The sequence below is a fragment of the Chinchilla lanigera genome, unplaced genomic scaffold, assembly GCF_000276665.1.
Source record: "Chinchilla lanigera isolate Chin_1 unplaced genomic scaffold, ChiLan1.0 scaffold00019, whole genome shotgun sequence".
Lineage (NCBI taxonomy): Eukaryota > Metazoa > Chordata > Mammalia > Rodentia > Chinchillidae > Chinchilla > Chinchilla lanigera.
Window position 1 is genome coordinate 339,715 of NW_004955420.1, and position 22,882 is coordinate 362,596.

The window sequence follows — 22,882 nt, forward strand, 5'->3', positions numbered from 1 at the left end:
AGAATTATTTTCTTATTCTCTTTAATGGTTTGAGCAATCTTTCATCCTTACATCTGATAATCTGAGCAATGTAGCTGAGGATAGCGATATGCAATGTAACAACCAGTGTTGATTCGTATTAATTTGTCTTGAGGCCCTGTATCACTTTGAATGTTCTTGCTTCCATTTGTTTATGTTTGTGATGCTGGTATGCTGCTACTGTTCTACTTTTTTGTTTGTTTCTCATGTACTACTCTCTTTAAAATAAGAAATAAATAAATAAATAAACAAATAAAAGGCTCACCTTCACTGAGACCAGTGATCTGAAAAAAGACAAAGTTCTTAATTTTAGCAATATAAATTGGGTTTCTTTTTAAAACTCGAATAAGAATGAGACAAAGTAATGAGTTAGCCTTTGTTCTAATAAAGCAGTCAAAAGAAGGCAAAGGGCAAATAGATGATGGGGAAAATTAATCCTAAGAAAACTTCACATAAGAAATAGAACAATGAGCAGTATCTATTACTTGCTAATTATCTAGATGAATAATTTCCTCAGGATATAAACCAACTCTCCTTTTAAAAGAAAAAAGAAATATTTCCCCCAAATGAGAAATGAGTTTCACAAACAAATGTAATGCCCACTTTAAGACAGACTACTGAAGATGACAGAACCAAACTCCAGAACCTGGTGATCAGTACAGACTCCAATGTTAATTCTGCAATTAGCTGTACTGGCATAAAACCAAATCCTGTCTCATTAAATATTAAACCAGAACCACTAAAGACTCACCATCTTCTAATACATATGTCTACAGCAGATTCTAAACCCACATGGTTGACAATTAACTTAGACCTTAGTTTTCTCAGGCATGTGCTTAAATATCTTCACATGAAGAAAGTATACCTCCTTTCATTGGGTGTGGTATAAACGCTATAATCTCAGCAGTTTGAGAGGCTGAGGCAGGAGGATCGCAAACTGAACCCCAGCCTAGGCAACTCCATATTTATAAGATCACAAATGAGTAAGATTTGCTGATTCGGAAGAAATGTAGTCAATCCACATAGCCAATGTAGATCTCATCATGAGCAAAAGTGTAGCTTTAATTGCCAGCCCCCTGGAAAGATTTTTGTTGCATTAAAGAAAGAAGAGATTTAAATGGATGAAAAGAGTATCAAAATGAGAGAACAGGAAAATGTAAAAAAGGTTATTCTCAGTATCAGAATGACCATAACTGAATTTTAGCTGTCTACCTGAAAAATAAAATTTCAGCAGTGCTCCTGCTATTTATTGAAGAGTTAAAAGAATATAGGGATGGGGATTTAGCTCAGCGGCACAGCACCTGCCTGGTAAGCGCGAGGTCATGAGTTCGATTTCTGGTACCAGAAAAAAAAAAAAAAAGAATATAGCTTCTTTTAGAAGAATCAACTTGATTTTTTTTTTTTTTTAAGAAACCAGAATTTAACCATATTCTATATGGTACTGATTAGCTTTCAAAAAATGTAAAATAAAACAAATATATACATACATAGTCTCTCTTATTTCACTTTTAAAAATGGGTTAAGGAATAAAGAAGAAATAGAAAAACAGAAGAACAGAAGAGAAGAAGTGTCTGATTCAATCTCTCTACTGACCTCTCGAGAGAAATCAGACTAAAGAGAAGAAACACTTTAATATCTTCACCAGCTGGGGTGTCAGAGCAGAAGTAGACTAATCAGTTTTTATTGACTTGGGGGGTATGAAAAAAGTACCCAGTTATGCTGAGGGAATAAGCAAGAGGGAATAACAGATCACATTTCAACAGCAAATGCCATTTAACTTATACATATATACAGAACTTCTCTAGCTTGTTTGTGCAAAAAGTATAGATGGAATATGAATACATAATAATAATATTAAGACCAAAGTGGTGAATTACATACCAGGCAAAGAATGGATGAAGGCCCAGACATCATCAACTGTCCAGATAGAAGGCTCTGTCTGGGAAACTGGCAGCAAGTCATTATTCTCGGGCATTTTCCTAATTCTTACATCACGAAGCTCACGTTCTCTTTCCCGCTCACTCTGCCTGCGCAGACGAGTTGTCATAGCAGATGGCACAGAATCTTCATGAGAAGCCAAGTCTTCTTCTGCAGATGGATAAGTAATTGGAAGCTGGAAAATGTAGTACAAGTAAAATACAGCATTGTACTTTCCTTGCATTTCTGTGAAAGGGGTACTGTATATTGAAGCAAGGTTTCTACAGACCTGCCTAAGGATATGTTCTCTTGCTGCTCCTTCAGGGCCACTTGGACGACGGCCACGGTGCCCAAGACTTTGATTATCAGGTTTTCGATTCCAACGACTAAGTGCAAATTTTTTAGAACAGCTAACATTGTACCTACAAATTCAAATAAGAAAACATATTAGAAGATACACATTAAAAATATATAGTATTTAATTACAACTTTGCAATTATAAATTAGTGTTACATATTTGATTTAGAACTGTAACACCTCATTATATAAATTTACATTGTTCAAGTATTTGTTACAGGTCAAAAATGGCCTCTGTGTAGGCCATTTATATACTATATATATCATATATATCATTATATATATCAATATATATATATCTCAATATAATACTAGACACCTATAATAAACTAATGATACTTTCTCCTGATTACAGCACAACATTGAAAAACTCTGCAAAACACAGAGAATAACTAATTTTTAGAAAAGCAAAAAACTTCAAGGTTCCAGCAGAAAATTTTGGCAATAAATATTTAGAATGTCTATTCAAACTGATTTTCCCAAATAATAATTTCTGAAGAGAGATTAATAAAAAAGAAACTGATATGGCAGAGGGAAGATCTCGTATAGCTAATAAAAAGATTTCTCGGGCTGGGGATTTAGCTCAGCGGCACAGCGCCTGCCTGGCAAGCGCAAGGTCGTGAGTTCGATTCCTGGTACCGAAAAAAAAACAATAAATAAATAGATAAATAAAAATAAAAAGACTTCTCAAGTGTTACTAAAATTAAAGAGTGAACTGGGCATAATGGCACCATCTGTAATCCCAGCTACTCAGGAAGATGAGGCAGGAGGACCACCCCAGCCTGGGCAACTTAGCAAGATCTTGTCTCAAAATGAAAAATAGAAAGGGCTAGGGATGTAGCTCAGTGGTAGAGCTCTTGCCTAACATGTACAAGGCCATGAGGTCAATCCCAATCCCACCCCCTATCCCAAAATAAAGAGTGAAAACATAAAGTTACATAAGAAATTCTGAATTTTCTAAATCCTATGAGAATGAACAGGTTATTTTCCCCAGTAGAAGTATAAAAATGTCCTGATGGCCATTTAATTTTACCCTAAAACAATTGAACAGGCCTCCGCTGTGTTTATTATCTTCATCTCTGGGCTCAGAAGTATAGATTTTTTGATTTCTAATTGTATCAACCAAAAAAAACTTTTATTTTCTGAGAAACAAGGACTAGTTTTATAGTTAATATTTAGACCATAAATACTTAGCTCTCCAAGACCCAACAGCTAAGCATCTATCTAGCAACAGCGGTAGTTCTTCCCAATCTAATTTATCCTCTTGTCCTTGCTCTTTCACCTGCATTTCCCTGTCTTACGGCTGCTAACCATCTAAAGAGGCTCATCTAAGGTATAATAATGTGACAACACAGCAATCAGCTCTGGGAGAAAAGTAATGGCAGCATTAAATGTCCTGAAATATTTCTAAATAAACAAGAAGCTTCAAATATCCTGAAAGACAGTCTATAATCTCAAGAGTTTTTTTTTTAAAGCATTTTAATCACTTGGTATCTTTTTGGATACATGCAAAATGAAAATTCTAGTTAAAACGTGAGTTCAACGTACTTTTGTTATGGTTCTATCAAAAACAGAAAAGAATACCTGAATAATAGATTTACAACTCAAACAATGAACCCATTTTTCAAAAAAATTTAATTTACTTATGTTTTATTACATATATTTGGGTGGTAGTCACACAAAATAAAATGTTCAAGCAAGAAATTGCCCAGGCATATATATTTAAAATCTTATAAATTCTTTGAGAGAATCATTTCTTTTTTAAACAGAGAGCAAATTTCAAAATAATCAAACTGCATATACACCTCAACTTTACAGGTAAGTATCTGTAACACAGATTTATTATCTGAATCACAATGGTTTTTAAGAATGTAAACTAAACTTAGGAATTATAAGCTAATGAAGAGACACAACATTTCTTTTACTTTTTTGGCTACAACAACAGTTACTGGAAATATTAACCTAGAAAATACATTTTGGGCTGGGGATTTAGCTCAGCGGCAAAGTGCCTGCCTGGCAAGTGCAAGGTCATGAGTTCGGTTCCCGGTACTGGAGAAAAACCAAAAAAAAAAAGAAAATACATTTTGCTGTCTGATGCTAACAATGTAGAGAACTTATGCTAATAGCAGTGCCATTTAGAAATCAAAAATAAGGACATTATTTAAACAAATGGAAAAATTTTTAAACAAAATAAATTCAGGTATTTCAACATTAGTAAAAACACTCAGTTGATAAAACAAATATTTCAATGCCTAAAGGACTATTATTAGTCTATAATATCTTAAACATTTCTCAGGATTCTTCTTAACCAGCAGATTCCTACTTCAAATTAGGTTATACTGTAAAACATCGTAAGTATTATGAAAACACAAGCACCAAAATAGCTCCAAATAATGCTTAATTATTCCCCCGTGTTATAATATCTGAGTTTGACTACTGTTAAACCACATGAGGAAAAAAAAAAAAAAAACCACATGAGGATTTTTTGGTTTTGTTGCAAGGGTTATTGGTTTGTCCCTTTTAGAAATTCAAGAATACAGAAATACCTTTTGGCACATGACATAGTGCAGAATCGTTTTGACCGTAAAAATTCATTAGCATATCCCATTTTCCCACAGAATTCACACTTGAGCAACTCACTGTCCATTTCTTCTAATGTCTCTGAAAAAGAAAGGAAACAAAGGGAAAAATTCCAAAAATTTAATCGTGGCAACTTTTTTTTAAGCTTCTATTTGTTTGGATACTGCTATTACACCAATGGTCTTTTAAATCCACAGCCACTTTGGCAGAGCAAAAGCCTTCAAAAACAAACACCTCTACTAATTCCTCTTGCTTCTGCATAAAAATTATATGGCATTTTCCCTATATAAATAAATGAAACATTTTCAAGGTTCATTTTGCTAAGATTCCAGCATCTCTAAAATGTGCAAACAACTTCATAAACATGGCATACGAAACAAAGATGACTAACATATAATCACTACCCCCCAGAAGAAATACTTTCAAAACAGCACAGTGTAGGATATAAATTTTGGTACATTGTACGGTGGTGACACATTGCAGGGAAGCCTTAATTCTAACTGTAGAGAATGAGGATGACTTCAAAATGGTGGAATTTTTGATATCTCATTTTAGTGGAGCATATAAAATAGTTAATGTCCTAAAATAAATGTCTGTGGTGTATAGTAGTATACATAAAGATGCATATCTAATAAAACAGTTCCTTTTAGTTACAGTACATTAAATAAAAAATAACTTAGTCTTAAAAATCATAAATAGTTATGTAACTTCCAACTGCTGATGCTTTTTCAGAATGCTCCCCTATTAAATTAGAATGTCCTTCTTCTGCCCCTACATCTTTCTTCAGGCCACATAGGATGGGACCCAAAGAATCTTCCAAACTAAATCCTCAAATGCTCAGCAGCATCATGTACAAGCAAGTCAATCTTCATGACCCAGTTTTCTTATCTACAAAGTGAGGTTTGTAAGACCTTTCCCAAAGAATTGAGGTGACAATAAAGTGAGTGCCCAATTGGCAGTAGGGAATAAAAGAGTGACAGTTCCATTTCTGACTTTTTATATAAAAACAAAGAGTACTAAAATGTAATACATGTTCAAAAAATACTTCCGTGAAACCTCTTAAATTCTTTTTTTAATACAAGGTCTCACTATGTAGTTCACACTGGCCTTGAACTCACTATGTGGTTCAGGCTAGCTTTGATCTCACAGCAATTCTCCAGCCTCAACCTCCCAAGTGCTGGGATAATAGCATGTGCCACCACACCCAGCTGAAACCTGTTATAATTCTTACATCTACTATATTTTGCCACTTTCTTTATCATAATTCCAGTGCCACATCATGTAAAATATGCAACAAAAAGTACCCTACTAAAATTTTTAACTGTGTGCTCCACAGGTACTCCTTCAATCCCCTCATTTAAAGAAGACTTGTTAAGATGAAGACAGGAGTATGAAATGTAGACACAAGCTGCAGTCCTCAGAAAGCTCAGGCACTCCCATTATCCTAGCTTTATTAGAAAGGCAAAAGCACAAATGCTAAAACAAGTGTGAGTAGCCAGAACTACTAAAAGCAGTGCTGTGCAGTAATTTTTGACATTGGTAGGACTCCAAATTCATTATCCAAATGAACTTATGAACTAACAAGTGGCCTTCTTTTTCTTTTTCTTTCTAGTGCTGGAGATGGAATCCAAGCCCTCCTTCTTACATGCTAGCAGGTACTCTATCTCAGCTGCACGTCCAGCCCCCAAGTGGTCATTTTAGGAAAATTCTCAGGACTATTTTCATAAACAAAAGTCATCTATTTACTTGCAATGAGGAAGAAACAATCTCAAAATAAATAAAAATTGTCCCTTCCAATAATTTAGGTATGGCTTCATCATAATTGTGACCAAGTTAGAACATCCATTAACACATTCCTGGGACCTGATATCATAACTCCTAAGTGTATTATTTTTATTTTGTCAAACATATAACTTTATCTGACCTTAAAAATCCCGTATGAAGGACAGAACCTCTCACTTAACAACTACTGCCTTAAGAGTCCATTCCTTAAGCTGTCCCGAGAAGTGGCCATGCTCAAAGATTTTTTTCTGCTTCAAAGATTTTTTCATTTACAAAAGCAAGAAATAATACCTGATAAAAGGTTAGAATACCTGATATGAAGAAACTGTTTTTGGTTAGTCAGTGAGAGGAAATACCAAACTGATAAGGTTTAAAGTGAACAGCCTAACAAAAAGTACCTAAGTTTTCTTTTTTTGGAGGGGGTGTTTTTTATTTTGTTTTTTTTTGAGAAAAGGTCTCACTATGTAGCCCAGGCTAGCCATGCTCAGCTAATACAACAGTTTTATTCTTCATAAAGAAGTGAAGAAAGAGTTGGGTGTGGTGGTGCATGCCTGTAATCACAGCACTCACTCAGGAGGCTGAGGCAGAAGACTGCCATGAGTTTAAGGCCAGCCTGGACTACACAGTGATCTCAAAGTCAGCTTGAACTACATAGCAAGAACCTATCTCAAACACCACCCCCAAAGTGAGAAAAATTACAGCTCAGAAATTTTTATTCTATGTGTTTGATCAAATTTTTCATAAATCTGGAAATACTCTTGTTATGGCTTGTATCTAGATGTTCCCCCAAAGCCTCATGCAGTCATAGGTGGAGCATTTTGCATGTGGCTGGATGTAAAGTGTGTGATGCTAGGATAAAGGAGGTGATCCTGGGACTGATTTACAGCATGATGCTAGGATTAAGGCTGCTCCAACCTGGGTGTGAGTGCCACTTGCCCTAAGGGCAGGCGGCTTATATAAAATGTAAGCAGCAGAAAGGGCTGCTGTTGTTGCTGCTTATTAGTTGCTGCTTGCTACTTTTGCTACCTTCTGCCTGACATGAACTGTTTTTCCTCTGCAATGCCCCTCTGCCAAGTCACCCTGCCTGGAAGTCAGCCAACTATGAACTGAAACTTCTAAAAAATGGGAGCTACAATAAACCTTTTCTCCTATAACTCTGTGTCAGGTATTTTATCTCAACAATGAGGAAAGTATCTATAACAATTCCCAAGGCTACTTTTCCACATTTGTGAATAAAAGAAATTACAGAATCAAATGAATCTTAAAACTGTTGATTCAGCTAATAAAAATAGGATCTGTAGTAAAGACACTGATAATTCTCCAGCATTCATTCTTCTTCACTATTTCACATAGAAGCAAAACCCTTCGAACATGGTTACCCAGGATAAAAATTTTAGTTTCTGCCCTAGTATTGATTTCTAGGTATAGCTGATTTCTGACCATTGGAATATGAATGGAAATGCTTGTAAACTCTAGATGGTAGCTTTCTTCTGTCTCAGTAGTTAAAATGTGATCATGAAGATCAGCCATGGTGGAAAAGAGAATATTTTAGGGATGGCACAGACACAAGACATTGGAGTTAGGGAGCCCACCATCACCAAGGTTATGGACTGATGACCTTTGAACTATGTCAGAAAAAAAACTTTTTATCTTAATTGAATATTATTCTGGGTCTCTAGTAGAGTGGACAAACATATATCCTAATTAAGTATCCCCAAAAGCTTAAAATCACATGAGGATCAGCAACAAAGAGAGGAAAACAAGCAATGTGATGATCTGCCAGGGAAATAAGCTATTTTGATAAATTATGATCTAACAGTTGAAGATCCTGATTATAGAGCCAATCCAAATAAAACCATAGTTTATCCCTTAAAAGAACAATCCTGGAGCTGGAGATTTAGCTCAGTGGCACAGCACCTGCTGCGCAAGCGCAAGGTCGTGAGTTCGATTCCTAGTAGCGGAAAATAAAACAAAACAAAAAAAAAGAATCCTTATCATAAAGTCATTCTCTATGGAAACTGTACACATTACTAAAACCAAAGCCACTAAATAAGTGACCTCACCATTTTACCCTGGAGCATCCCTGATAAACAGTGGAGTAAACAGTAATAAAAACAGGACTCACAAAATTACCTTGGGGATATTAAAAAATAGAATTTTTAAAATTTCTGTGCATTTTATTAAGTATTTCTTTATCATGAAATGCAGTAGGCATTTAGAAATCTTCCTTTCCTTACTCTAGCATCTTGTCCTGTTGAACCTCTCTTTGCTTTGCCTCCCTCCAGTCCCTTTCCTCCTCTTTCCACCATAACTTCCGCTGTCAATTGCACACCAAGCCCTAAATACATCCTGCAGATGACCAGCAAAGTTTACAAAACACACTTGTCAAGATAATCCCTAACTCTTTTACTACCCGAAGTACTTTAGAATCTCACTCTGCCAGTCTGAGGCTATTATTCAAATTTCACTCTCTTCTCTTCACTGCCTTACCATGGTTTCTCTTCAGATTGTATAAATCTTTCACCTTTCTTACTCTTCACTGCCCTCTCCTCAAATTTTGTAGCACTTTACAGCTTTTATGCATTTATTTGTGATATGTGAACCTGAACTGTTCTTCCTGTTTATCTTAAATCTATGCTTTTTTGTTTGTTTGTTTTAAAACAAGCTGGCCTTGAACCATGTAGCCCCCAAGATGGTCTCCAACTTGCAGTAATCTTCCTGCCTCAGCCTCCTGAGTGCTGGGATTACAGGCCTGCATCACTACACCTGGCATAAGTCAACACTTTTTTAAAAAAATCCAAGACACAGGGCAAATCTCATTCTACAAGAAACTAACCAAACTGGACATAATCTCTCAGCCAGTTCTAAATTCTTCATTGAAAATTTACCATTTGTTCATCTTTATTGTTATCTGTTATAGAGATTCCCTAGTGCCAAACTAAATTAAAAGTTCCTCAAGGCTAAAGGGCATGTTTTACCTCTATATATGCCCTCAGGTTCTAACACTGTCTAGCATATGCTGCATGTTCATGATACTATGAACCATGAGTATCATGAGATATGTTGTGAAGCTTTCTAAACTGATTTCCACGTTCCTCCCACGTATGTACACAAGGGGGCACATTATAAGCACTTTTGAATCTACAACTTTCATTTATACACTCACTGTAGATATAAGCAAGAAAAAAGAATATATGCACATTCATCTACACTATTTTTCATCTCAAATGAGAAATGGTCTCAGATAAATATTAATAACTAAAAACAAGTATCTGAGAAGTAAATAAAATTAAATTCATAACAACAAAAGGCATGATGTAGATCTTGTTTGGTTATCAATTTGAACAAAATAATTATGAAGGGACATTTTCTTAAACAATTGGAGAGCTGGGCCTGGTGGTGCATCCCTATAATCCCAGCACTCAGGAGTCTGAGGCAAGAGAATTGATGTAAATTTGAGGCCAGCCTGGGCTACAATGTGAGTTCAAGGCACCTGAATTGCACAGTGAAACCCTGTCTCAAAAAGACCAAAAAAAAAGGAGAAATCCGAATATGGATAAGGTATTAGATGACAACAAAGAATTACTAATATCACTGTATGGAATATGGCATTATACTTATGTAAGAAAATGCATGTTTTTTTAGAGATGCACACTGATTGTATAGACCACTAAAACAAACAGGGACAATGATTTTCTTTAAAACAGAAACAATAATTCCAGCACTCAAGAAGCTGAGGAGAATCAAGGTGAGTTCAAGGCCAGCCTGGAGTACATAGTGAGTTCAAGGCCAGTTTGAACTACATATGAGACCGTCTCAAAAAAAAGAACAACAAAAATAAAAACAAAGAAAGCTTTAAAAAAAATTAACAGAAACAAAGCAAGAAGAGGGAGGAGGAAAGGCAAGAAGAATAAAAGGAAGGGAAGATATACTAAGGGAGGAAAAGTAGGAAGGGAGGAAATGGAGGAAGGGAAGGAAACAAAGACACATGATGCTACTGTGGCAAAATAACATGGGAACTGGGTCATGATGACTCTGGATGGCTTATTAGCATACAATTCTCTCTACTTATATGTATGTTTAAAGTTTTTCAGGTGTAAGTATCTTTTAAATTAAAAAACTCAATGTGAATTAATATATGTTAGCAGTAAAAATCAAATTTTACTGCTGTTTAAATAAGAAGTAACACAGTGACAAATACATTGCAATAGTTCATAAAGTACCAAGAATGACAGAAGTACCCTCCTCTTTTAGAGTCAGAAAAACTAAACACTGACTTTTACAGAACGTTATTTTGCATAATTCAGCACTGTACTGGCACATATTGTATTAATACAGGCTCAATAAATATTTACAGAAAAAATAAATTTAAACGAAATATACTAATATACTAAGGATAATTACTTGTAGATGTTAATTAATTCACTACTGTATATTGAGCCTTGGCTACACTACAAACTATCAATTGCAGGGCCATGATCAGAATCAATCAGGAACAGTCTCACAAAGCTGTTCCTATAGAATATAGCTAGTTGTTTTTTTTAAGCCAGACATTTAAACCTCAACCAAAAAGCAGTATGCCATTTGCTGATTTTAAATACCATACTCAAGATATAAAATATATCATTTTTTATTTGTGTTTGTTTTTCTTCAGTCATTCTGAATATCATTTTGATTTCTATGGAATATTCAATATTAGAATAAAGTATATTAAAAAGAATTCCTCAATATTAGGAGACTTAGTGCTATATTTCTTTCTGAACAAATACAAATACCTCTTGATTGAAGAATACATCCCTAATATAATTATAGTACCCACCTAGTATCATATATCAGAACATGGAAGATCTAAAACCAAACGACCCAGAAGCTCTAAATTTTTAAGTTTACCCAATAAAATGGTCATTTACTACTTAAGTCTGTTTTTTAAAAAAAAGAAAGAGAAGCTGGGCATGGTGATGCACACCTGTAATCCCAGCACTTGGGAGGCTGAGACAGGAGGATTGCCACAAGTTCAAGGCCAGCCCGGGATACATAGTGATTTCAAGGACAGCCTGGACTACACAGTGAAACCCTATCTCAAAAAATGAAAGAATGAAAGAAAGATAGAAGGAAGGAAGGAAGGAAGGAAGGGAAGAAGGGAAGGAAGGAGGGAGGGAGGGAGGGGAGGAGGGAGAAGAGGGAGGGAGCTGGTTGTTCTGATGCAAAAGTTCTGAATTACTTTTCTCTAAATGATGGAACTTTTCCTGTCTATAGTCCTTCAAAAGTCAAACTAATATTGTACCAATTAGCATACACCTTGCTATTTTAGTTATTTGGTCATTAATAATCTAGTAAACTCAGTAGAGCATGTCTATAATACCACCTACTCAGGAGGCTAAAGCAGTAGAACCACAGGTTCAAGGCCAGCCTGTACAGCATAAAGAGACCCACAAAAGTCTGGTCAGCTTTCCCACTGTTTTGGTCAAATCATGCACTATATATAACAAAAATGAATATTTCTAAGTAAAAATCTGTGAACAAAAATCCATGTTCTGTTTCAAGCAGTAAAAATCAAAATCCACAAACCTTCAGCAATCATGTCTTCCATCTCTGTATCAGATGAATTATCTGGATGCTTTGTATTGTTCTGTATCTCTGGTTGAACACACACAGAATTTATCACCTGATTATCCAAAAGAGGCCTTTTTTTCACAGGTTCTATCAGTAAAGATGAACGACTCACCTTTAAAAAGGAAGAGAATGGAAAGACATGAAATAATCTCAGACATTTAGAAGCACTTCACTAAAATACCTCTTGAATCATATCTGTGATAATTTATAGTCATTGATCAAATACATTAAGTACTACTTCATTCTTCAAGTAAAGGTTAGGCAGTCTAGACATAAACACTTTTATCTCCAGTCATTAGCAAAGTGGATGCTTAAAAGTTTCTGTCAAAGGGAACTAGAGTCCTAGTTTAGATAACAGTTAATAATTAAAAAGTCTTAAAATTTAGTGATTCCTTATGTTTAGAATTAATATGAGCTATCAGGTTATTACTATTTTATGACTGTTTTAGTAGTACAGCCTAACAATGAAAAGCAAAGACTATAGTTATCAGAATATTCAGAAGTTTGGCAGGGTTTTCTGTTGTTGGATTTTTGTTTTCTGTTGTTCAGAGGATCAGATCAAGGGCCTTGTGTTTGCTAGGCAAGTGGTCTACCACTGCACTATACTCCTAGTTCTTTTTATTTATTTTTTTAACTTTAAAAAATACTATTCAGTTAAGAAATTCTCTTAAATTCTATGTGATGGCTAATTTTTTTCCCTCAGAAGCTTTCATCTTTCCCATATAGAAGGAAAACAAATAAAAGGTGAGCAAATTTTTTTTCTTTCTTTTTTAATGCTTGGGATTGAACCTAGGCCCTTGCATATGTTAGGTAAATACTCTACACCCCAAGCCAGTACTGTCCATATTTTATAGATAGGGAAACTAATGATCAAAGTATTTAGATTATTTCTTTACAAAAGCAGAACCAAAACTACAACTCAAGCCTCCTAACTTCTACTTGAGCAACCTATTCCACTGTAAACACAAATGGCAAATCCTCAGACATTGTTAATATGAACATCAACAAAATATTGATTATGTTCAATATACTCAGCTGTCATAAATACTCATTTTAGAAGTACTTTCAGAAAAAATAATTCAAACCAAAAATATTCACTGATTTTCTAGGCAAGCCCTCCGCTAATCTGAAAAACAGGATGATGAGAACATCTTCCTCAAAAATGCTGGCTAAGTCTTTAATACTTGCCATACATGGAGAACCACAGCTTATTAAAAATCTCTACATTTAACTTTAAAGCTAAATCAAAATTTGAAGTCAAACAAAATTAAAACAATTTTTTTGTTTTTTATTCCAATAAAGTATTTAATATACCTCACGTAAAATTTATAGAAGTTACCCCTAGGGAAAAAAAACCAAAACCCTAACATTTACTACTGCTAAGGGGATATACTTCCAGTGGGTGAATAACCTTAAATAATCTTTCCAAAAAATAATCTGACAATATATCAAGTCTTCTGGATATATATGTAATATGATACAACTAGTTGTAGGAATTTCTAAGAAAGTTATTTAAATTGTGGACAATGTATCAATATACAAAGATATTCCTTTCAGAATTTCTTTTTTTTATTGATGGTGCCAGGGACTGAACAAAGCAGAGAACATATACATATATATATATATATATATATAATATAACCTTAATTATATGGATACACATATACAGTATTATTGGAAATTAATTGTTCTATAATTTCACAAATTTTCATTTATTGTAACTCCTTAAAAATCTGAAAAACAAAAAATTCTAATTGTTACTAGTGATAATAGGTAATATCAATGACTAAAGATGCAACTACTACACCGAATAACATACGCACATTTAATTATCACAATAACCCTCAGAGCAAAGTATCATCTCTATTTTCAAGAGAAGCAAATGATTTGAATGATGTAAAAAAAGTTGGTCACTACACAGCACAGGCAGAATCCAAACACTTTTAGTTATACATATGATTTTATCTGAAAAATGAAAACAGACTTTTCCTCCATCCACTGTATCAGAATTATATGAAAAGCCAAGTTCAACACATACACACATGCACACACACACACACAGAGAGAGAAAACTGAACACAGAAACAACCACCAAAATGCAAAATTTTCACCCACAAATCTGAAAATTCCAATGATTCAAAAGGCCTTCAGGAGAAATATGCTTTTAAATGTCTACTTGTCTTTGATTTTTTTTCCTAAGGAAAATGTTTATCTCTACGTATTAGCATATAAATTATCTATCACTATGACTAAGTAGTAAAAACTTGTAGTGGAAGAGCTTTCATTATGAGGTAAACATATTAAAGCATTTTAAAAACCTGCCTGAAGAAAAAAATTTTTTTAAATCGGTTGAAGGATGACATTTAGGAATAATGAGAAAATCTATTTGGTAATCATAACACATTAATTAGGTAACTACAGATATATTAGAGAACTGAGTAGTCAAGTTCACAAAGTATCACGTATAAAAAACACCATTTTAAAAATGGTACATTTCAAATGTCACTTTAATACCCTTAAAAAAAAAATTAGAATGTTTATTTCATTGGAGTAAGCTTTCTACTTCTTACTTTCTCAACAAATACAAAATCAATGCCCCCACACTGGATTTTTGTTCATTTTTCCTTACTTATATGTCTAACTGGTTAACATAAGACCCTAGAAATGTATTTGGAAATATACAGAGGATACAGAGTTATATTCCAGATAAACATTACAAGCTTTTTCTTCCAGAATAATAGAAATTTTCAAAAATAAAGTTGTGAATAATAATTTTTAAAACCCACAAATATGCTTGCTACTTACAGGAAATGGCTCCAATCCCTCCTGAATCACAAACCCTTCAATCACATGGGTCAAGATCTGTGGTTTGACAATTGCCTGTGGAGGCTTGTTCTCAATGTTGGGAATGCTACCAGGCATAGATGTACTACTATTACTCCTTGTGGTAGCAGCTGGAAGTAAAAGTGGAGGTGGAGGAACAGAAACATGTGACGGATCTGATGGAGATTTAATTACTGAAGCACTGACTGATGCCACAGCAGGTAATTCTACTTGTTCTGGAAAAAAAAATAAAGTTATTGTTTTGATCATTAGTATTTTGCCTGCACAATACTTAATATCTGGTGCTTAAAGAAACTGTCCTAAGTACTTCATTATCTCATCTAATCTGCATAATAACCATGTAAGGTAGAAATTACTATTATCCCCATTTTACAGAAGAGGGTAACTTGCTCAAAATTATCCAAACATTATTTTAAAAACTCTCCTCCATAAGATGTAAAAATGTTTTAGAATACCAACTCAAGAATAACTTTAAGAATGATTAGTTCAGTTGTTTTTTGGCTACAGATATTAAATTCCTCATGTTCCAGTTTCTATATTCCAAATGGTGTGAGTAGGCAGGCCAATACCTTGAAAATGAAAAAGAATCATAAATCCACAGAAAAGAAAGAACCTTTAATGGGTTACATTCTTAACTTTAAGCAGTAAGACTCCTCCTAGATCTCACACAAATTTTCTTTGTATTTTTCTTTTTTTTTCCAGAGTCTTCAGTGACACTGTATATGTTGATCTGGGAAAATACTTCAGCACCAGTCAAGTGCAAGACGGGCAGAACCACTGATTCTTCCCCTTCAAATTCTGAGGGCCACAGTAAAATAGATCTGACAGCCTGCAATGGAGATGTTACCTGCCTATTTGGTAGCACCAACCTTTTATTTATTCCCTGTACTAAAGTATAAATAGATCTAGGAATATCAGCAAGTACAGATGGCTGAGGAAAACAAAAATGCATGTGTGCAAATATAATAATGATACTGAGCTCTTACACCAGGTACCGTGTTCAGTGCCTTACATGTGGTAACTCATTTAATCTTTACAACTAGCCTACGGACAAGATACTGTTATCAACACCATCTTACAGATGAGGAGATGCAAGATCAAGAGATTAAATTCCTGCCCTAATGGCAGACAGCAAAAAAGCAGTAGAAAAGGGACACAGAGCCACGAAGATTGGTTCTAGAGATCATGCTCTTAAACTGCATTAACTCTTCACCACTCACTGTGAAAAATATTGACACCACCTACCAACGGTGCTCAAAAGATAGCCTGGTTAGGTAGAGAAGAAAGAGGAGGAATCTCTAAAGAGAAAACTCAGCTAATAAAATAGCACAGTAGGGGCAGAGCTCACTGGTAGATCACTTGTCCACTATAAATGAGACCATAGGTTTGAGTTTCAGCAGCACAAAGAAATTAAAATAAAGTAAGATAGCATAGTAATCATCTGCATATATTCTTAGATATCGAAACGCAGAGTAGGGATTTAGCTCAGTGGTACAGCACATGAGCACTTGCCTAGTACATGAAAAAAAGATCTCCTGCAAAGAAAAAAAAAGATAATTCTAAGAATGGAAACATTAATAGTTCACTATTAGTAACACCAAAGTGACTAATGTTATCATGTAGCTTTTAATAGCCACAAATTATCCTAGTTCTACCAAATACACCAATATAAACTATGTTAGAAAACCTATTAAAGGTCATACAATCTATAAAAAGCTTTTTAAAAAGGGAGAAAATACTCATTTGCTAATTTTAGGAGCAAATGCAAATTATACATATGTATGTATTATCAAACACATAAACCCCACAAAACTCTCATATATTAAATATTCTATGGAATAAAGTATAAAAAATATAAAATTCTGAAGTGGAACTGTTATCAGATAAAATAAATTAATGGGGAGCTGAAATGAAATAAAATTGTAATATCCCTTAGAAACTTATAGATATGTTCTTTTTTTTTAGAAATCTAGGGGCTGGGGATTTAGCTCAGCAGCACAGCGCCTGCCTGGCAAGCGCGAGGTCGTGAGTTCAATTCCTGGTACTGGAAAAAAACCAAAAAAAAAAAAAAAAAAAGAAAGAACTCTATAAAGTTGCAAAAATGTGTTTAAATGTGTATCCTAAAATTCACGTTGGAAATTTAATCCCAGTGCAATACTGTTGAGAGGTGGGGTTAATGTTGCATCTCAAAAGTGGATTTATTATCAGATTGTATCTGTTATAAAAGCAAGTTTGACTCTCCCCGACACTTGTACAGATACTCTCACCCATGTAATGCCTTCTATTATGTTAGGGTGCAGCAAAAGGCCCTCACAAGATGTGATCCTCAGATACTAGAATTATCAGACTGCACAATCAGAACTCAAATAAATTTCTGTTCATTATAAATTATTAAGTCTGAGGTTTGCTGTTATAGTAGCACAAAACGGATGAAGATACTACATTAAGTACAATTAAGTATTTTGTTCAAAAATATGGCTTGGTATATATTCTAATTAATTTCCAGACCATATGTATAGATCTTATTAGTCCTAAATCTTATTAAAAACAGAACTCTAAATTACTGACTTTTTAAAAAGAAGTTTATACTTATTATTTGTCAGGTTAGAACAAGCTGTTAAAAAACACAAGAAACACCAGAAACAAAACTATTACACTCTCAATTTAAGAAGCATGAGAGAAAACCAAGGTGTCATGCAATCAAATAACTATTCAGTCTCATTTCCTGCACTAGAACTTTTTATACTTTTGAACTTTTTCTACTTTTTTACATAGATGGTTTTACTTTCAAAGAACTTTTACAGATTTATAAAAGAATCCTGGATAGAAACAAATCTATCTGCAAGTTAGTTTATTTTACCATTTGATGAGAGTTCTAAAAACCAACTTGCACTTTTTTCTTCATAATATTACACAAAAGTGATAAGCATAAAGTAAATTATAGTAAGATTAAAATGTCTACATTGTAGTTGACAACTTAGCCAGAAGAATGTGTTTGACAGGATCTTTCACTATACTTGAGGAAAAAATATTAAAGATATTTTTTTGTGTTTCAACATTTTACAAATGTTTGAATTTGGTATTAGTACATCAGTATCATTAATGAAGTTTTAAATAGTGCTTATTTTTAATTAAATAACCCTCATAACCCAACTTTAAGATTCAGTGTAAAAAAACTATACAGATTTGATACTGCAGGTTAAACTTTTTTGTAATCTATCTTTTTCAGGTATTATCTTGTTTCAAAAAATATGTCTTACTTTACCGACTAAATGTTTTGCATTATTAGAAGAAGACAAAGAAGAAAACTGTTTTCCCCTTCTATGCCTGGCAGAGGTTCATATGAATAGCAAGGAAATGAGAGCTTGAAAGAAGAGAAGGGAGAGGCTGTGGCATGCTAAAGAGAGCAGAGGGCAAGGGCTGCTTTGGTACCAGTTAGTGTCTCCCATTTTTACAATTTGTTTTCATACAGATTTTGTTTCTTAATCAAAATGATCATCAGGGTCATGAGACAATCAAATAATATTTACAACAAACACTGAAGCAATATTGGTATTACTTAGATCAAAGTGGACAAACTTTCAGTAAAGAACCATACAGCTACTGAACTCTGTAGATAAGGGCACAAAAGCAGCCACAGATAATACTTGAACAAATGAGCATGGTTATGTTCCATAGAATTTTATTTATGAATAATAAAATATGAATTTTATACAATCTTCACGATATGATTATTCTACTTCTGATGTTTTCAACTATTTGAATTTTTTAAAATTGTCCTTCCTTGAGCTATACAATAGGTAACAGAAAAAAAATTTGAATAGTGAACTGTTGTTTGCCAACACTTGACCTAAAAAAACGTAAATTTTGTAAAAATCAGTAAACCTATTTTTAGGAACTAGACATAGGACTGCCAGTTAAATTAATGTTTAGTAAAATACCTAGGGTTCTTAGTAACTAACAGTGTAAGGAATATATAGAGGCTCTACTTAAAATTCAAAAGAAGCACTGAATTAGTGAATATGAACTTGGAATTTTTAATGCAAGACACGTTTTAATCCATTTCTCTTGCAAGAATTAGGCTGAATTTAAGTACTATAATTGTTTTGGGTTTATTTTGTTGTTGTGTTTTTTGTTTTTTTCTTTTTGAGACAAGGTCTACTATGTATTTCAGGCTGGCCTTGAAGTCATTATGTGCTCTAGGCTGGCCTTAGTGATCCTCTTTGCACACCGTCTAGTGTGCTAGAATTATAGGCATGCACCACCACACCCAGCTTTAAGTACTATAGCTATTACATTTTTTTCTTTTTTGGTCTTTTCTGAGACAGGGTTTCACTATGCAGTTCAGGTTGGCCTTGATCTCACTTTGTAGCCCAGGCTGGCCTCGAACTCACAGTGATCCTCCTGCCTCAGCATCCCAAGAGCTGGGACTACAGGCGTGCGCCACCACACACAACCAACTATTAAACTTTTAAAAGCAATTTTTCTGAACCACAAGAAATTATGAAGACTATGAAATATGACTTGTAATTTTTAGAAAATATAATTTAAATCTTCTGATACAATCTTACTTTATTCTAATTTTAAGCTAGAAACAGCTCAACACATTAATATAAGTAAACATATAAAACATATCTGTACAAATCACTGAAAATTAGAAACATTGAAATAGTATGTTTTTCATCTGAGTGATACTGAACAATTTATAAACTACTAAGTAAGCTCTGCTGCTTTAAAGAATTTTCCACACAGGTAAGTAATTCTTATTTGCTCTTCAATAAACTTACTGTTCTTCAAAAATAAAAATAAATAAGTGTTGAGTTCTAATCTACATTTTGCTATAATTTATTACAGAAACAAATTAGCTTAATATTATATCTAATGAAAAAATACTTCCCATTATTAACATCAAATAGAAAAATTCCCCTATATTTTGGTATTTTCTCACCTAACAAAGGATGTTCAGAAGTCAGATCTTCTCCTCTCCCCACAGTTATAGCTGCTGGAGACAAAGTGGGAGGTGGTGGGGTTCTATCCATTCGGACACATTCATCAGATTCTTCTGGCATTTCTTCTTCACACACATCTTCTACTTGATAAACCTGCAATGACAAACCATATTGCCTTAAAATGTTTCCAAAACTACCTTTAATAAGGTACTCTAAATTTTTTAGAGCTAAATTCTAAGTATATTAAATTTAAAAAGAAGGTAAAATGACTATTATGACAAGTAGAAAGGAAAACTGGAAAATCACTTAAATGAAGTTTTTCATTATAATTAATATTTCACTGAAAGCAAGCTTCAGATAAGTTATTTAAGCCAAAAATCACTAAGGTTTCCAAAATGATTAGCTAAATGTGAAAATATTTCTAATTTTGAAAATTAGAAAAGGTTTTGATTTTACATTATCAAATAACTACTTCAAGAATTACACTATAGTTTCTGTTAATTTCTACCTGTCATAAACCAAAATAGATACTAGTAATTTTCAAAGGTACATTTAAGTAAATTTCCAAACTACCATGTACTACTATTAGGAAATATAATGCCAAGAGGACAATATTCCAGGCTGCTATCATTATTATCATCATCATTATTATTTATATTAAAGATTACATTATAACGAGTATGTACAAAAAAGACATACAATTTTCTTTCCTTTCCTTTTCTATTCTACTAAAGAATCTAATGAATCCTTATATGCTTATGTTTAGTATACAGAAAATATGAATACGCACACACATACCCTAATCCATATGCATATATTTTCTATTCTTTAATATTGTTCCATGCTTACGGAGAAAGATTTTAAGTCTCACTACCTTGTTATCCAAATGTAAAGATTATATTTAAAAGGGGTTAGAGAATCAAAAGTACTCTAAGAAGGAGCTATGTAACTAGAAATTACTGACTTACCAATGTTTTATTAAACTTAAGGTTTAGAGAGTGCATTTCTAGAGATTGATATAGGTATTTTACCTGGTCACCACTTAACCATTACTTATGAAAAATGATAGATTACTGAAAACAAAGGCACAAAAAAGTCTACTTTCCTTCTTAAAGCTTTTACTTCAATTTACAAGGATTATGAGTTTTTAAAAATTACTTAAGTAAACTGATTAATAGCCCAATAAATGTTAACAAAGTGAAAAAAAACCCTTAACATTCATAAAATAACTTTAAGAAACATCTAATAGTTATATTTAATTATCTGTTGAAAAAGTTTGATGATTTGAAGTATATAAAATTAAATATGAAAGTCATCAAGATTTCTGAGTCAAACAACTACCATGGATTACAAAAGACTATGAAGTGTCATCTATAAAGTTATACATAACAAATGATAGAGATTTTTTTTAAAAAGTCTTGCTGGGCATGAAAGCACATACCTATCATCCCAGTACTGTGGAAGGCTGAAGCAGGAGAGTCCCAAATTCAAACCTGGCCAAAGCAACTTAATGACTTAGTGAGACCCTGTCTCAAAAAATTAAAAAATGGCTATGAATGAAGCTCAGTGTGAAGGCCCTAGGTTCAATCCCCAATGCCACAAAATTTAAAAGTAGAAATAAAGTCTTGAGCCAGGCATTACGGCACATTGCTATAATCCTAGCACTTGAGGGGTTGAGGCAGAAGGATCACCGTGAGTTAGAGGCCAGCCTGGGCTACATAGAGAGTTCAGGACTAGCCTGAACTACATAGTGAGACCGTGTCTCAAAACAACAAACAACAACAACAAAAAAGGGCTTTCCAAGAATAAGAATAAAACTTTTTCCTTTTTAAAACCTAAAAATTGTGCCACTGATAATTTTATATCAGATATGATATCTGAATCAGCTACTAAATAGACAACAATTTTATAAAGTTATCTATTCACAACCATGCATCTGAAAAACTATTTCACCAAGAGACTCCTTACCTGACCTCTGGGTCTCAGAAGTGTAAACAGTAATTCATTACCGTCCAAGGCAACAGTTATAGCTGTCAGTATCTGTTCATAATAGTAACTTTGCAACACCCAATACAGTGAAAATCATCCAAAAAATATCTGGAGGTTAACAAAAATTTGTTTCTAGTACCCAAAGATATCTGCTGTATAGTGATTAATTTTCCTGAGTAGTGAGGGAATTAATTCAGGGTAATTAGACAAGTAAGGTTTTATTAGCTAGTTTTATTTTTATCTACATAGCATTTCCTTTAGTAGATATTTTTCTTATGAAGAACATTATTTTTTCTGAAAATGTTGACATTCTAATCTTGGCTGCTATCACATTAGTCTAACATCTGCTGCACTCTCTTTTAAGGAATCAAAGCTTGACTATGCATAGAATTGAATTTTTAAAAACAATAAAATTGTTTTGAAGGATGGAAAGACCCAAAATACAAACAGCAATTTAAAAAATACAGTAATCCATCAAAAAGAATACTCTTCAATACTTTTCATTCTTTATAGTTAAAGCTAACCATATGTTACTTTTCCCAAATCTTCCATGTAAAAGCAAAATAAGTCAAGGGAAGTAGGCAAAAATAAATCTATCACAAATATCTGGCACGATCAGCACAAATAAATCTAAATGCAAGAACTCAAATATTGAAACAAGCAAAAAGGTGGAGGCTTTTGCTCACAAGATCATTAGGAAACTGCACATCACAATTTCTGTTTAGCTCATAACTATAACTAGTCTAAAAATAACAAAGACTGCCAAACTTACCTCAATTAAGTCCATTATTCCCATCTGTCTCCCTTTCCTAAATAAACTGAGGAACATTTGT

The 22,882-nt window shown here is 33.6% G+C and overlaps 2 protein-coding genes and 1 long non-coding RNA gene across 7 annotated transcripts in view; 2 read left to right on the forward strand and 1 right to left on the reverse strand.

Moving 5' to 3' along the window:
• Gpr160 (G protein-coupled receptor 160) overlaps positions 1-15,158 on the forward strand; it is a 59,203-nt gene extending 44,045 nt beyond the window's left edge. The window contains exon 3 of the transcript XR_001233719.1: positions 15,075-15,158. The gene's annotated coding sequence lies outside the window, so the exon portion shown is untranslated. The remainder of the gene's footprint in view (positions 1-15,074) is intronic.
• Phc3 (polyhomeotic homolog 3 (Drosophila)) overlaps positions 1-22,882 on the reverse strand; it is a 73,977-nt gene that overhangs the window by 10,500 nt on the left and 40,595 nt on the right. For 4 of the 5 annotated variants that reach the window (XM_013513439.1, XM_005382964.2, XM_013513437.1 and 1 more), the window contains 6 exons: positions 20,060-20,213; positions 15,073-15,326; positions 12,223-12,379; positions 4,839-4,953; positions 2,225-2,357; positions 1,900-2,131 (listed from right to left, as the gene is read on the reverse strand). In XM_013513439.1, coding sequence (XP_013368893.1) covers positions 1,900-2,131; positions 2,225-2,357; positions 4,839-4,953; positions 12,223-12,379; positions 15,073-15,326; positions 20,060-20,213 — 1,045 coding nt within the window. Of the gene's footprint in view, positions 1-1,899; positions 2,132-2,224; positions 2,358-4,838; positions 4,954-12,222; positions 12,380-15,072; positions 15,327-20,059; positions 20,214-22,882 lie in introns of those variants that run through there. The other variant, XM_005382969.2, reaches the window with a different exon arrangement.
• Positions 15,222-19,427, forward strand: LOC106148361. Its single transcript, XR_001233720.1, has 3 exons — positions 15,222-15,311; positions 15,814-15,969; positions 18,341-19,427. It is a non-coding gene; the product is annotated as an uncharacterized LOC106148361 (long non-coding RNA).